General features: G+C 31.9%; 1 protein-coding gene and 1 long non-coding RNA gene across 5 annotated transcripts; one reads left to right on the forward strand and one right to left on the reverse strand.

Moving 5' to 3' along the window:
* Positions 1-8039: 8039 nt before the first annotated feature.
* On the reverse strand, positions 8040-13055 carry LOC121127220 (uncharacterized). Of its 2 annotated transcripts, none has more exons than XR_005867672.2 (4): positions 12919-13055; positions 12632-12787; positions 8242-12567; positions 8040-8180 (listed from the first exon to the last, which is right to left on the reverse strand). It is a non-coding gene; the product is annotated as an uncharacterized lncRNA (long non-coding RNA). The 2 variants fall into 2 exon arrangements; XR_005867677.2 differs by lacking the exon at positions 8040-8180 and having other exon boundaries at positions 9528-10288; positions 10345-12567.
* On the forward strand, positions 9512-15443 carry LOC121127210 (tubulin alpha chain). Of its 3 annotated transcripts, XM_040722568.2 has the most exons (5): positions 9515-9654; positions 11737-11754; positions 13735-13954; positions 14025-14326; positions 14396-15443. In XM_040722568.2, exons 1-5 carry the CDS (start codon positions 9652-9654, stop codon positions 15221-15223), a joined length of 1371 nt encoding a protein of 456 aa, XP_040578502.1. In that variant the 5' UTR covers positions 9515-9651; the 3' UTR covers positions 15224-15443. The 3 variants fall into 3 exon arrangements, with proteins under 3 accessions (XP_040578507.1, XP_040578502.1, XP_040578494.1); XM_040722573.2 differs by lacking the exon at positions 11737-11754 and having other exon boundaries at positions 9512-9654; XM_040722560.2 differs by lacking the exons at positions 9515-9654; positions 11737-11754 and adding an exon at positions 13432-13573.
* The last annotated feature ends 328 nt before the right edge of the window (positions 15444-15771 follow it).

Genomic DNA, 15771 nt, shown 5'->3' on the forward strand with positions numbered 1-15771 from the left:
CCTAACCCCTGCAAACGCTCTTGAACATACACTAATCCTTTGCATATTTGCATATTCTTTCATTATGAGTAACATCAAAGGAAATATTCTAAGAATGAAGAAGCACACATCTGTTGCCCTTATTAGTTGTTTATATATATATACAAGGGTCCTTCAAATGACCTCAACCAAATACTTGATAACGACATGATGATGACATGAAATGCCGCATGAAATAAGTGATAACACATTCATATATAATATGTTATGTCGTGTACATGTTTGAATTTCTTCACCATAAAAGTTACAATAAAAAAATGCAATGAATCATTTTTTATTCTAAAAGGACTCATTTGAGGTATACATAGCTTATAAATATGGTAATTAACCTTTCATTTTTAAAACAGAAAAAGTAGTGGTAGAGGGACAATTATTGTATACAAAAAGATTCAAAACTTAATTGGCAATATATCTTATATTATAATTGGCGATGATTAGTTCATAAAATAATTAGTTCTTGGCGATTCTGCAAAGGTTTTAAATTTTTTGTTTTTTCGAGAATAAATCCGGTTTTAATTGCTAGATTTTACCAAAAAAGAATAAATTTAATTTTTTTGAATAATAGTAAATCTGATGGAATCAATTTCAGCTCTTCTGTTACTTATGTGAAATTATTTGCGTTCAAAGAATTTTGCAAATTTCAAATGATGAATAATGAGTTTAAAAAAAATCGTGTTTTTTTTTTTAATATTAGAAATTGAAGTTATTAACAGATATTCAGAAACCACGCCAAAATAAACTCAAAAGCTAAATTGTAATTAGTTTAATATTCGAAAATATTCTGTCAAGCCATTTTTTTTTTGGTAAACACACGTTCCTCATTACTCAAATACATAGTAGAGACAAACTTTATTTCCAAGAAAATACTTCAAATGAAGAAAAACGATCTGTTCTAAATTGATTATTGCTTATATTGATTTTGCGATTGACCGACTTTCAGTTAGCCCTAACATCTAAATTTTTTATTTCTATTGGTATCAAACGATCATAAAGCTATTATTTGTTGTGATTTTAAATAGTGAATACCTTAGCGAAGATTAATTAGTTGCATCGAATTAGGACATAATTGGTCTTTTTCTCCTTTTCCTTGGGGAAACGGAATTTTTGTCGCAGTTTTTAATAAAAAGAAATATATTTTTTATTTTTCCTCCCTCCAAAAAGAATAAAAAAATACGGTTCAGAAATTCAGTACTAGGAGCGATCCAACTCTGCCGCGTAAGAGGTTACTCTTGGACTATGATTAGAATTCCGTCCATACTTATTTGTTCTGTCCAGTCAAATCCTAGAACCGGTTCTTGGGAACGGTCTTTAACTGCCTGTCTTTGAATTTTTCACTAAAAATATAGATGTTTTTTTGAAGGTAAATAAGATATATGAAGTAATGTATTAAGAACATCGCACAATGCACATACCTTGCAAAAATATATTAATACGAATATTTATATAATCTACTCTGTTATATAACGGACCATTTATAAAAAGGAAAAACACACTAAATGACGTCACGAAGGATGAATTATACCTTTTTTTAGGACTAAAAGTGGGACAGAATGCGACCAAATTGGACCAAAGTTCTAAATAAGGACCGACAGAATACTAGCTTTGAAAAATCTGTTTAGGGAGACTGGTCTATGTAGTTCATCATATATTCACCATTGTCAATAGTCAATATATATGCTGAATTCATTGACCATATGTTGATTTCTTTAAAAAGAAGACACGTCATTGCACCAGAGGCGTAGGAAGTGATACCTTTTTAGGGGGGCAACTTTAATTTTGCCCGAAATAAACACAAATTTGAAACTACGATTCTTTTATAAAAGACAATTATTGGAATGACGTTTTTTTATATTATATTTTTCATTGATGACCTAACATTTCTTGAAGGATTTATTTATTTATAAACGGCTCTTTGATGATCTTTCTTTTTAATTATAAGAAACATTTCTATAATGACGTTTTCTTTTTTTCTTTTATGAAGTCTACTTTTTTTTATTCTTTATATCAATATCTTCACTTCATATATGTTTTGTTTAAAACTATATTGAAAAATAATTATTTGGCTAAATACAGCTAGATTTGTTTAAAATGCCCCCAACTCCTATGCCAATGTATGAGAAAAGGAAGGACATATAGAAAGAGAGATGGTCTTGGAGCCTACCACGGAAGATTTCAACCCATAAGGTATAGAAGGTTTGACTCTCTGAAATTTCTTATGTTACCTGGAACATTGATTTTTTTTGTCAGCTTACATACCAGACCCATCCGCGTCTGGCCTCCAGGTACCCCTGAAAATAGCCTCCGGGTGGTTTTTTTAATCATAAGGAACATGGAAAAAACTTGCATCAATTTTTAGTAGTATGTCAGGACATTATAAAAAACCAAGACTGAAAAAAATCGGCCGGAAACTGGAGGTAAGAAACCGTGAAATTTACATTTTTCTACGCCATAAGGTAAATGAACAAAACTTGCATCTGTGTATTGTACTATGTAAGGAAATTATAAAAACCAAGAAAGACAAAATATTTACTTGGACAAAGTCGCCCCAAAAAATGTGGAATTTACAGTTTATTTGAATGCTTTCTAAGAAGTGTTACAAATTTTCGATTTAAGCCAAGTATGCCTTGTTCTGTTCAATAATTTGTTGGCAAAGAGAATCCAACATCATTATGCCCTTGTCGTAGAAGCCATTGTCCCTGTTGGGAAAAAAATATATGACAACCAATTTTACAAGGTTTCTATTGAGGCCAAATTTGTACCCTCAAGTGTGAATAGGTGCTAGTCACTTGGTGCCAGGTCCGGACTGTAGGATGGATGCATACGAACTTCCTATCCGGCTCACGGAGCTTCTGGTGCGTCATCAATGATGTGTGCGGCATGGTGTTGTCTTGATGATGTCTTGTTGTCTCCTATTCAGCAATGCTGTCGACCTTTCTTCAATCATCAGCTTCAAGGAGTTGAGTTGTTCAAACTAGAGGGTAGAATTGTTGTAGAAATTTATTTTCTAAGTTAAAGAAAAATTCATAACCACTGTTGTGCAACACAAAGTGAAAGAAACACACAGTAAACGACTGTATCAACCAAGCGCTATACTGTCCAAAAGTGTTTGGAGTATGCACTCAACCCTTTACAACACCTTATCGTATGATCCATGTGACCAATAATGAACAATACTTACTCAGTTTTAAAAGAGGGCGGGAAATACAAAACTACTTTTTCTCTAACCTAATATTTCATGAATTTATATAAAAAGTTCTCAGAAGCCCAGAATAGTATGTAAAAAGATGATATGTCCGGGATAATAAGCAGTTGATAACCTCTTCATTTGATTTTCCCTTTTATTGTAGCAAAAATCCCATAGACTTGTACAAACAGGACATGTTCCAATCAAGAAATGTGCTTAAACGTTTTAAATGAATCATTTACAGGATACTTGTGATAAGTATGTAGGGTTCGGTCAAATGGGTGTATTTTAGTTGACGGTTTACAATTCTTCAAATATTATGAATTTTTCATGCTTAAATGTTACACATAAAAAACTGTATAAGGTTAATCAAATTTATATTTTTGATGGTATGTCTCTAAGGGCAGTTGTAAAATATTTTAGGAAAATATCATCCAAATATTAAATTAATATTTTCTAAATATTTAGATATGGACTTTTGAATTTAACTTTTAAAATGATTTCTCGCCTTTTTTTTTTTTTTAAAAAGAAGAAGATAATTTTGAATTTAAAAAAAATACCTACAAAAACCGAGCCTTCTCCCCCCTTCTTCTTCCCAAATATAATCCTACTCAGGCCTCTGCTTAAACATAATTAACTTTGCTAAGCCAAATTGAAATTCTAGGAAGCCCAATTATGTTATGATCTAACCAGGTATTTCTATTAACCTTGGGTAAGTGGACATGCCCTCCCACAGATTTTACAAACTTTACATAGTGACCAGAGATAAAGTAATACATGGATTGGCTCTCCTAAACTAACGGAATCATAGGTTGACCGCCCCACTAGTTTTTATCTATTATTGGTGAGAAATGGAGTGTGTTGTGTAATAATAGTAAGAAACGAGGGAAAGGGGCTGACATGACTGATAAAAGATCATGGATAGTAAGAAAACATGATTTTAAGGTCTTAAAATTAAATAATTAAGGTTTGATTATTTAATCCTGACTTTTTTACGTCAAAAATTTTATACCCCAGTTCGTATTTAAATATCAGCTTATTAGCTCGTATTTTTTTTTTTTTTTTTTTTTTTTTTTACAGTGGAGCTGTTGTTTCTCTGGTAGTGAGTAATGAAACTTTTGAATAACCGCCCCTCCAAATATAAAAATCCTAACTACGTCCCTGACTTGTTAACAGTGACGTACATATGTAACATTAAACGGTCCTTGGTCACATAAACATAGTGAAATAATGCTCCATAAAAAATTCTGTAGGCCTTCTGAGACAGTTACGCCAAGAAACTGTTTTATGAATTTTTGAATTGAACTAATCTTGGAATCTTTTTCTTTACAGATGAAATGGGGTATTTTTATCTTTTAAAATTTTTACCCAAATATAATGTAGCAGGATCCTTTATTTTTACAATTCCCGGACACTTGCTTACAATACCTCCTCTCTAACATTGGTTTGGCGATGCTTAGGATCATTCATGGGGGTCTAACCAGGGGCATTTGGCCCTTATCAATTTAAAAACTTAAATGAAAAATTTTACTCCATTTAAAAAAATAGGGGGAATCTGTTGCCCCTCTTCCCCAATATTAAAGAGCTTCCGACAGTCCCAGCATTGAAGCCCTTACTGATGTTCCCTTATGGCTGGTACTATAATTGAGAAATACGTTTTGGTACGTACAGAATGTAACTAGTAATGTATTCTGCAAGTTATCTATGAAATTTATCGGTTTGCTTTATCATTTCAAACTACATTTGTTAGTTTAACCACGTCACTGATAAGTGGATTAGGAGGAGTTGTGATTATTATGAATATTGTTTGATTAATTATTATGATAATAATTTATTTAATTTTTTGTCATGGCATGTTCATAATTACATTTTCATATATTCATACAATATAATAATATATTCGTTATTAATAAATCGATGGAGTAATAATTAATTGATTTAAAGCAGAAGGTTATTTGATACATCATATTCAAATACATACTACTGATACATTTATATTATTCCATTAATAATAGGCATACATCCGTATCGTAATTCGTAAGAATATGCCTTTTTTGAAGTACCGGTTATTGGAATCGGTTCAATAATGCCGGTTACACCGAGATCTATATATAATTATGGATAAAATTACAGTTACAATTCAATAAAATAGCTAGACTAGACCAAGGTTAATAGAAATACAAGGTTAGATCATAACGCAATCGGGCTAGCTATAATTTTCCATTCCATGTATCGTACGAACTGCTAGGCAAGACAAGCAGATTTTGACAAAACACGCAACCCATCATAGTCTATAACGTCACTATTGCTAGAATTTTTAAATTGATGTATCGTACCGAGTGATGGGTAAGAAAGCAAATTTTGACAAAACAAACAACCACACTTTCACTATGACGTCAATATTATGAGGTGTGGTGGAAGTCAAACATTAGTCGTACACGTTTTCCATTAGCCTTGGACTAAACGACGTTGTTTCAGACAAATTCAAAAAAAGAAAAGAAGGGAGAGAGAGAGTAAGTACATAGTAAGATCATACAAATTTGCAGGTTTGTAATGGAAATGAACTTTAAAGTAACAATTTATAAATTACGACATTTTTAGTGCCCCAACAATTGAATTGTATCCTGAGTTGTTCAAAAAGTCTGTGACGAGTGGAGTTGGGTTGAGCAGTTTACTCTAAAAACCATGAACTAACTTTTTGACTAAATATTTATTTTTTGTAAGTTTGCTGAATAATATTGTATATAATAGAACTGAAGTCATGTTCATATTTTCTGAGTCATATTCGAGTATCCGTCCCAGTTCCAGTAAAAAAGACAGGAGTCCGTACTCCGGCACTGGTTTAAACATATTTCAATTCCTAGGGCAAACATTTAAAACTCATTTAGGAACTGGAGACAGTTCCAGACCATTAAATCTCATGTGGGCTGAACCAGTAAAATAATAAAATAGCACTTTGTTAGTGTCGCAGGTAATTTTTGTAGCAGTAAGGCAGTTTAAGTTAGATCAGAGGCCGAGGAGTGAGGAGGCTGTTTTGAAATATCAAACAAAGGAAGATTGAGCCAAATTTCCTAACATAAGCCAGCAAGAAATTAATTGACTCCTGAGCACGGAGTTTATTTATTAACAACAATAAATTTACGGATTTTTTTTCCCAATCCGTAATTAATAAAAAGTTAAACATTAAAAATGTAAACAATTTTCAAAATTTGGTATCGATGATACAACTCTAATTAATAACGATTAAAAAGAGAAAATAAAATAGTATACTGATAGGAAGTCATTAATGATTATAATATAATCCAACGTTATTTATAATTCAAATGGACAAAATGATATTATGTAGATAATGACTTAAAAAATAACAATATAGTATTTGTTAGTTATACCATTATAATAATAATTATTTAACATATTATTTTATGACTTTGTCGTCTATAAATCAATAAATTTATACCGTTTTGATGAGCAGATACTTGTGTAGATAATGTACTACTGTCTGAATATCATTTTAATAAGAGGAGGACCTTCTATCCTTGAACTATGCACGTCATTCCTTTATATCACAACTACGTACTCCCATAAGTAATAAAGGGTACTAGGAAAACTGCCTTGGGGAAAATTTCCAGTGGAAGATTGCCCTGGAGGAAAATTGACTCAGAGAACATTGCCCGTTTTTTGTTCAAACTTCATGATGAATGATAACACATTATAAATTCCATAATGATTATATTGCATTTGCCATGAAGGAGGGTTGAAAAAAAACAAAAAAACCGGTCAACAATATGTGTGTGGTGAAGTATGAAGTAATATTACAGAATTGAACTAACATACCCTATAAGATTATACTAAAAAAAAAATGTGAGACATGTGCCTTGTTGATTCGGGCCATGATACTTGATTTTTAACACTACATAGACTTCCACACCCAACCCGAGGGATTGAAACAACTTTTTGATATTAAATGGGCTCTTTCGATGTATGTGATGCGGTTTTTAAAGATCCAAAGGTATCCTATTTAGTTTCCCCTACCCTCCTTACCCCAATCCTCTCGACCCATTTCTTAGAAGATTGGATTGCAATAATATCACTCACACTTGAAGGTACTTCCTTTGTGAGATGGAACAAACAAATATGTTTATGACAAATTTGTCATAAATAATATTAAGCAAATTTATAATGGGTTATTATTCATCATAAAGTTAAACAAAATACGGGCAATTTTCCTAACTGGTAATTTTCTCCAGGGTAATCTCCCACGGACAATTTTCCGTGCACGGTAATGGGCATTTCTCCAAGTATGTAAAATATTATAGAAACATACGAGGTGGTCCAGAATTATAGTACCATCAAAAAAATTAAATTAGTGAGAGATTATGGAGTGTATTAGAATATGTATTTATACTTTTTGAGTGATTTAATACTGTCCTACAATTCACAAATATCTCATTCAATGTGCTTCTCCTTGTTCTGAGCAACTTGCCGAGGAACGCCTTGTATCTGACTTGTAGCTAGTACGCCTACTGTCTACTGACATTGGCCTCCACCACGACCATACTCTACATTGCAACATCAATTTAAAAGGAAAGCCAATAGTTTCAGGCCTCTGACAAAAATCTAGTTGACTAATTGGTGGAAAAGACAACGTTTTTTATGTTTTCAAGATTTGTTTCGTTTGCGGTCACAATTTGAAATTTACATTCAATTTAAAAAAAAATGTGTCTCTTCTAAATATAGGTAATTTAAAAAATATTTTGTCAAAATTTGTCAAAATTATCAAAAAAAAAAACCCCCATAAAAAATATTGGTAAATACCGAGAGAATGTGTTGTTCCTTCAGTGCTCAGAATTGTCGTTGTAACATTCTTGCACGTAATTCGCAGTGTGGGATAGTACCCCATCCTAGAATATTTTTAATAATATGATGTTGAAGTTAATAACCACTACTTCTGGACAACCTTGTACATAAAATATTATAGAAATATAGAGGATATTCATAGAAAACAAACAAAACCATACATTAATACTTATTTATCAATGATAAATAGAACATTTAGATTCAAACTGAATCCCAGAAAAAAATGATTTATACAGCTTCACTGCAAGGTATAAAGTATGATTAAAGTAATCGATACACTTTTACACATTACACCTTTATTGTATAATGATGATAAATGAGGTGGAAGTGTCTTTGACATTGATTTTAATGAGAGGGATGAGCGTCGTCGTAATTAATTATAATTAGAACAGGATTTCAAGTCGGGCATATTTCATGTATGTACTACGAAGACACAATTGGGAATGAATAATGATAGTACTCCTTTAATAATGTTTCACCATGCTCTGCAAAAAAACAAACCCTTTAGCAAAGGTCATTTTAATTTGACTTAAGCTATTGTGAGCTATATATATTATGTACAATTGTAATACATAATATGAAGTTCATTTGCCTCTATTCCATTTTTTTATCAATAGAAAGAATCTTTCTTTTTCGTTTTCTTCTTCTAAGTCCTTGCCATTTTATTGAAAAGAAAGCCTCTTCTTCTCCCAGAGAAATCTAAGGGAGTAAATAAATGCTACTGCTTGTGGTGGTGGAATATATGATCATTATGAAATGTAGAAAGGATGTGAAAGGCTAGAGTAGTAGCGCCATTTTTTTTTTTTACTTTAAAAAGGCTTTGGTCGTAGAAACCATCCACATATTAAATGGGCGATAGAAACAATAGTCCTCCTTATTTGGCGAATGTAATATTATGCATATAAATAAATCCATCCTCATTTAATAAAATCTCTTGAATGTTCAGGACTTTTCTAGAGAATAATATTTTGCTCATCATCATCAAATATAACTCTCCTCGCGGACATGGCTCATTCATGGAAAAAAATCAAACCAATTATGTACCTTATATGAAAAATATAAGTATAGAGGTATTACATCAATAGGAAGAAACATTGTACCCACTACAATGAGCGCTCATATTACTATTAAGGCAAGTGGATACGCAGTTTTTCATCATCATACATACAACATATTTACAACAAAATATTTAGGGCTTGAACAGGTGTATTTGTACGTCAGCTTTGCGTTTCCAATGTTCCGTCATCTTCTTCCACTCTCCCTCCTCTCTCTCTCCGGCCCTACCAGCTCTGGGTACTAAATAATGGTGAAAGGAAGAAGAAGAAAAAAGAAGAAGAGAAGAGGGAATTGAAAAAAGGAGAATCCAAATTCAAAAAAAAAAAAAAATCTCTCTCTCTCTTTTTTTCTTTCCTTTACACTCTGCCTCCCATCATTTTGTATAATTCAGTTTAATCCAGGCACTTGTGGTGGAAGAAACATAGAATTCTCCTTCGCATTTACTTAAAAGTCTAACAAACTTATTTTTGTTTTTTTATTATCTACTTGAAAAAAAAACCTTCAATCTACACAAAATGGTACGTATTTATAATTAAACAAGGACTACTTAAAAAAAGTACTCAATATATCATAGTACTCAAAAGTACACGTTGTGCTAGCTACTCTCTCCTTATATTTCAAAAATTAATATAAATGTTTTTATAAATTGTCAAATGGGCTGCGTAATTGTTTTTTTGTTTTAAATAAAAAAAATGGATATTTGTTCTTTGATCAGTACATTGGAGTGGCAGTAGAATTGGATTCTAATAGTAATATAATAGCTAATTGAATTAGCTGATGAGTATTTTTACGAATGAAGTGATCGTCCCTTCTATCTTTTACCGCCATGCACGAGGATTGCGACGACGACAACAACAGCAACACCTGAAGAGTGCTTCTCTTGTCTCTCTTATATAAATACATACTTGCTTAAATTTTTGATAAGGAATAGTACATGTAGATATATATGTACGTAGACTAGAGTAGAAGTGTCGGAGGAGGGTTCATAATAATAATTTATGTATTTCCATTCCCATATGTAAACTGATATTTACATACTTTTTTATACATATGACATATATCATAACCCCTTCACTCAATTACTTATTATATTGATATACAGATATAATTTGTAAAATTTGTTTTCGGGACAACTTAAGGACTACATTCATACTAAAAAGAGATCATATTGTTACTTCACTACATTGAATTGTGTGAAGTCTACTTACGTAATATAATATGAGTCTTTGGTTTACTCGAAGGCGTTCGTGTGGATGCCCTTGGCTTCCTTTTCCATCATATATCAGTTGTACTACTCTACTATGCTATTATATGTATATTATTCTGTATCATATTTTAAATGAATAATTTCCTTTTTATCTTTTTGAGCACACTCAATCTTTATAAAAACAAAAAAATACACTCACTTGGAATTGGTTTGCCCTCAAATGTGTTCCCCCATTCACATATGACCTCGTTCTTTTTTATTATATACTAGAAGTATCTCATAGTTTCATGTCTTTTCATTGAATAAATGATTCTGTAATGAGATAATACATATATTCTCTATATGTACAACTATGAGTCACTCATAGGCAGGGAATTCCAAGGTTGTGTGTTTTTTTTAAGAAAAAAAAAATGTTCTTTTGGGACATGACCCTTCCTCAAGTACATACCTACATATATGCGATGAGTTGCTCCTTCTTTTTCATTTAGAGTAAAAGGGTTATTCACCTTCCTGTTATGCTCATTTATATATATATGTATTTTGACTATGTATTACCTTGAAACCCATTTTTTTTCTCTCTCTCCCATGTTCCTTATCATGGAAAAAAATCATCACTTTCTCATTTTCCTCCTTTTTTCTCCTCCATAAGAAACTTGTCGTGGGATAATTTTTAGAGAGAGAAGAAATGAAGAAAACAATTTAGTTATTTAATTAAATCATACGAAATGTAGAACGCCTTCGTCACAACTCCTCAAAAAACGACGGCCTACCCATCTTTCATGCCTACATACAATTTATGATGATATCATCAACTAAATTAACAACTACAAAGACCACTCCTTCATTGCAAAGCTTTGCTTTTTCTATATGTATATTTCTAGAAACCTATAAATAGAAAAAATACGTCCCTTTGACAAATTATTATAATATTTAATATATATGTATATCAAACTTTCAAATGGACTATCATTGTTTTTATTATTGTTATGTTTATTTCTCTACATATTCATTTGATTTATGATTAATTAATTAATTAATCTATGGTTACTATAATAATGAATTTAATACAACCATACATACTTATACAAACAACTAAGAAAATCGCCGTTCTATGCATTATGTATGTCCATATTTACCCTATTTCATATATTAAGAAAGAAGTAGGTGTACTTTACACCATCTAATGGCAGTGCAGAAGTAAAAGGCCTCTAAAAGATGACGAATCCATAATAATTGAAAGGTTGAGTGACTTTGATAGCATATTTCAAAGTTTTCCACTTACTCTTTACATATTGATAATAATCATATAATTAATCTTAATACATATTATAATATAATCCTTAACATCATCATTATCCGATCTATAATTATTCCTTCCTTATATATCATATAGGGTCCTTTTTCCACTGGGGTGAGTTGAGAATAAATTAATCTTGTAAAATAATTAAACATGATTTGAGACAGAGTTAAGTTAATTATTGTTTAATTTCACATCACCATAGGTAAGACGGAACCTTTTTATTACTACTAATTTTTTTAAATGACTGTTTTGTTATTATTATTATTTTCATTCATGTATCGTGGAAAGTTTATTTAGTACTGATATGATTCTAAAAAATATACTACATATATACATATTCCATAGGATTTTTGCAAAAAAATAAATATTTATATAAAAAAGCGACGCTTGAATGACTGACAGAAAATATTCAAATATTTCAATAGTAATTACATATAATTATACATATGTATATTGTAACAATTAGTTACGTAAAAGTTCCCTTAAGTCCTATGTACTTATACAATATGACAAAAAATGGTGTACTATCACTGTTGAAATGAGGGATGGTGTCCGCCTATTTGTTATTCGTCCAAAAATTATCTAGTTGAATAACTTTTTTTTTGTTTTTTTAAGGACGTGGCCTTATTATTTCATCATTAAATCATCAATTAAAGTTTTAATTCAATTTTTAATGAATGACCGTCAATCAACATAGGAGGGTTTTGTATTTAATTTAATACATTTATAAGTATTCTTAATATGTATATTTAAAAAAAAATATGTTGAAAAAATATTCATTTATGCATGCTTTGATCATACCTGGATGATTATAATAATAATAACTTGATTTTGTCTCATATCAAGTTTACTTTTCTTCCTTTATGTTCATTGAAAAAGTTGTAGATTTAAAAAACAGAGAAGCAAATAAATGCCATTTTCCATCTGGAAATAAGACCTTTAATTATTAGATACTATGTACTTTTATGGGTGTTGTCTTCATTTTTACTTAATAATGATATGATGATAACGAAATGAAGACAAAGAAAGGAGAGATCTTTCTTCTCTCCTCATTGTAGAGATATAAGTACTATTGTTGAACATATGGTACCTAATTACTCAATAATTACGGCCCTTGCACTTCTGTACACAAACACACACACACCTGTATTAATGACAAAATTGAGTGATACACATTAGTAATTATTAGTAAGAAAGTCCCAAGAATGATATTATTTACACACACATTACAGCTTTAAAAATACTTTACTATCATATTTTGCTTTATATACGTACCTAGTTTTATTATATATGACATGTCTTTGTTGTATCCTTACCCCTTTAATTCAAAATGAAAAGTAAGATTTCTTAGCATGAAGACTAAAATGAAATTCCGTATTCATTATCAAGGAGAGATTCTTCATATATACACGCCTTATAAGTCGACGATGATGACTCATTCCCCATCACCGTTTCCTTCTCTTCCTCCTACACAATTATTGTATGGTGGCTGGAAACGAGTTATTCTACGTGAGGACTTTTTATTTGTAGATTGAGGGCCCTCTTCCCCCGCTCCTGCGGGATTGATAAACGGGTCGCCCAAAATATCCGTGTCCTCCAAGATGAACTTTTTTATAATTTAAAAAATATATATTTCCAGAATTAAAAATATATTCAATGTAAGCACATACATCTTTTTATCATTTTGTATATTATTATTATATTAAGTTATAATTTTTTTTTTCATATACTTTTTTATTTTTAGAATTTTTATTTTTTAAATTAGATAAATTGGTTCTTCTTTTTCAGAAACTTTATACTTTAAATTAAAGTTTGTATACTTAATTTAAAAATGTCAACTAAAGTGACTAAACAAACCGGCCCTAACGAATATACCACTACTACCACTTATTCTTATAATACTTACCCTCAAAGAAAGCTATCTGTACAGGTGTGTGTCTAGTTACTTACATACATACAACATACTTTAATATATGTTAGTGAATGTGACTTGCAGTATATAAGGAAAAAAAAATAGATTTTTTTTTCAATGTACATTTAGTAAGATATAGTAGTTAGCTTTATTAACTTATTCATTGGTTTATTCATTAGCGTGAATGTATCTCTATTCATATTGGTCAAGCCGGTTGCCAAATTGGAAATGCCTGTTGGGAACTTTACTGTTTGGAACATGGAATCCAGCCTAATGGTTTTATGCCCTCTGACAAGTTGATGGGTGGAGATGACTCCTTTACTACCTTCTTTGCTGAAACTGGAGCTGGGAAACATGTTCCTCGTGCCGTATTTATTGATTTGGAACCCTCAGTTATAGGTATGTTTCTCTTTAATTAATTCTTTATTTATACAATTATACATGATATATCTGTACCCTCTTACTATAGATGAAGTAAGAACTGGAACTTACAAACAATTGTTTCACCCTGAACAACTCATTACTGGAAAGGAAGATGCTGCTAATAATTATGCTCGTGGTCACTACACTATTGGAAAGGAAATCGTTGATCTGGTTTTGGACCGCGTTCGTAAATTGGCTGATCAATGCTCTGGTCTTCAAGGTTTCTTGTTATTCCACTCCTTCGGTGGAGGAACCGGATCTGGTTTCACTTCCTTGTTGATGGAACGTTTGTCTGTTGATTACGGAAAGAAATCCAAGTTGGAATTCTCCATCTACCCAGCCCCTCAAGTATGACTTCATTTTCTTAACTGCATATACTGGAATAATGTACTTAATTGATTATTTTATTGTATCTAGGTTGCTACCGCTGTTGTGGAACCCTATAATGCCATCTTGACTACCCATACTACCCTTGAACACTCTGACTGTGCATTTATGGTCGACAACGAGGCTATCTATGATATTTGCCGCAGAAACTTGGACATTGACCGACCCAGCTATGCTAACTTGAACAGATTGATTGGTCAAATTGTCTCCTCCATCACTGCTTCCCTTCGTTTTGATGGTGCCCTCAATGTCGACTTAACGGAATTCCAAACTAACTTGGTGCCCTATCCCCGTATCCATTTCCCCTTGGTGACCTACGCTCCTGTCATCTCATCCGAGAAGGCCTACCATGAACAACTTGCCGTTTCTGAAATTACAAATTCCTGTTTTGAACCTGCTAACCAGATGGTGAAATGCGATCCTCGTCATGGAAAATACATGGCTTGCTGTCTCTTGTACAGAGGAGACGTCGTTCCCAAGGACGTTAATGCAGCTATCGCTACAATAAAAACAAAGAGATCCATTCAATTCGTGGATTGGTGTCCCACTGGTTTCAAGGTTGGTATCAACTACCAACCCCCAACCGTTGTACCAGGAGGTGATTTGGCCAAGGTACAAAGAGCTGTATGTATGTTGTCCAACACAACTGCTATTGCCGAGGCTTGGGCTCGTCTTGACCATAAGTTTGATCTTATGTATGCCAAGCGTGCCTTTGTTCATTGGTACGTCGGAGAAGGTATGGAAGAAGGTGAATTCTCCGAGGCTCGTGAAGATCTTGCTGCTTTGGAGAAAGACTACGAAGAGGTTGGTATGGACTCTGCCGATCTTGACCAAGGTGAAGAAGGAGAAGAATACTAAAGAACAAACAGAAATGAAAGAACATCATCATATTTTATTATTAAACATAATTAATCTATTATTACCACTTGGAATTATTCATATTATTTTGTTAACTAATATGATAACAGCAACATCATTTTTTATATATTATAATTATGTTAATGAATTTAATACTTTGTTTCTTCTTTCTTCTAGTCTCTGAATAAAGCATAGATACTTCTAAAACATGCAAAACAAACAATTGATCTATTTATTTATTTATATGAGTTCTAATTGAGCACTACATAATATATTGTCATACACAAATGAATCTGTAGTGAATGAATGAAGGGACAGACAGACAGAGGGAGAGGGTTTGGAATAAGGACTTAATAGTAATTATCTAATCAATAATGATGAAGGCTTATTATCCATGTGCGTACAATACAAGTGTATGCGAATATGCAGATATATACCAAATCACGTCTTCATCCTTCTCAGATGTATACTATACTAGCTAAGGATTACCTGGCGTTGCTTGGCTAAAGGAGGGAGAGGGAAATCACATTGAAAATGGTCAAATTAAT

The sequence above is a fragment of the Lepeophtheirus salmonis genome, chromosome 1, assembly GCF_016086655.4.
Source record: "Lepeophtheirus salmonis chromosome 1, UVic_Lsal_1.4, whole genome shotgun sequence".
Lineage (NCBI taxonomy): Eukaryota > Metazoa > Arthropoda > Copepoda > Siphonostomatoida > Caligidae > Lepeophtheirus > Lepeophtheirus salmonis.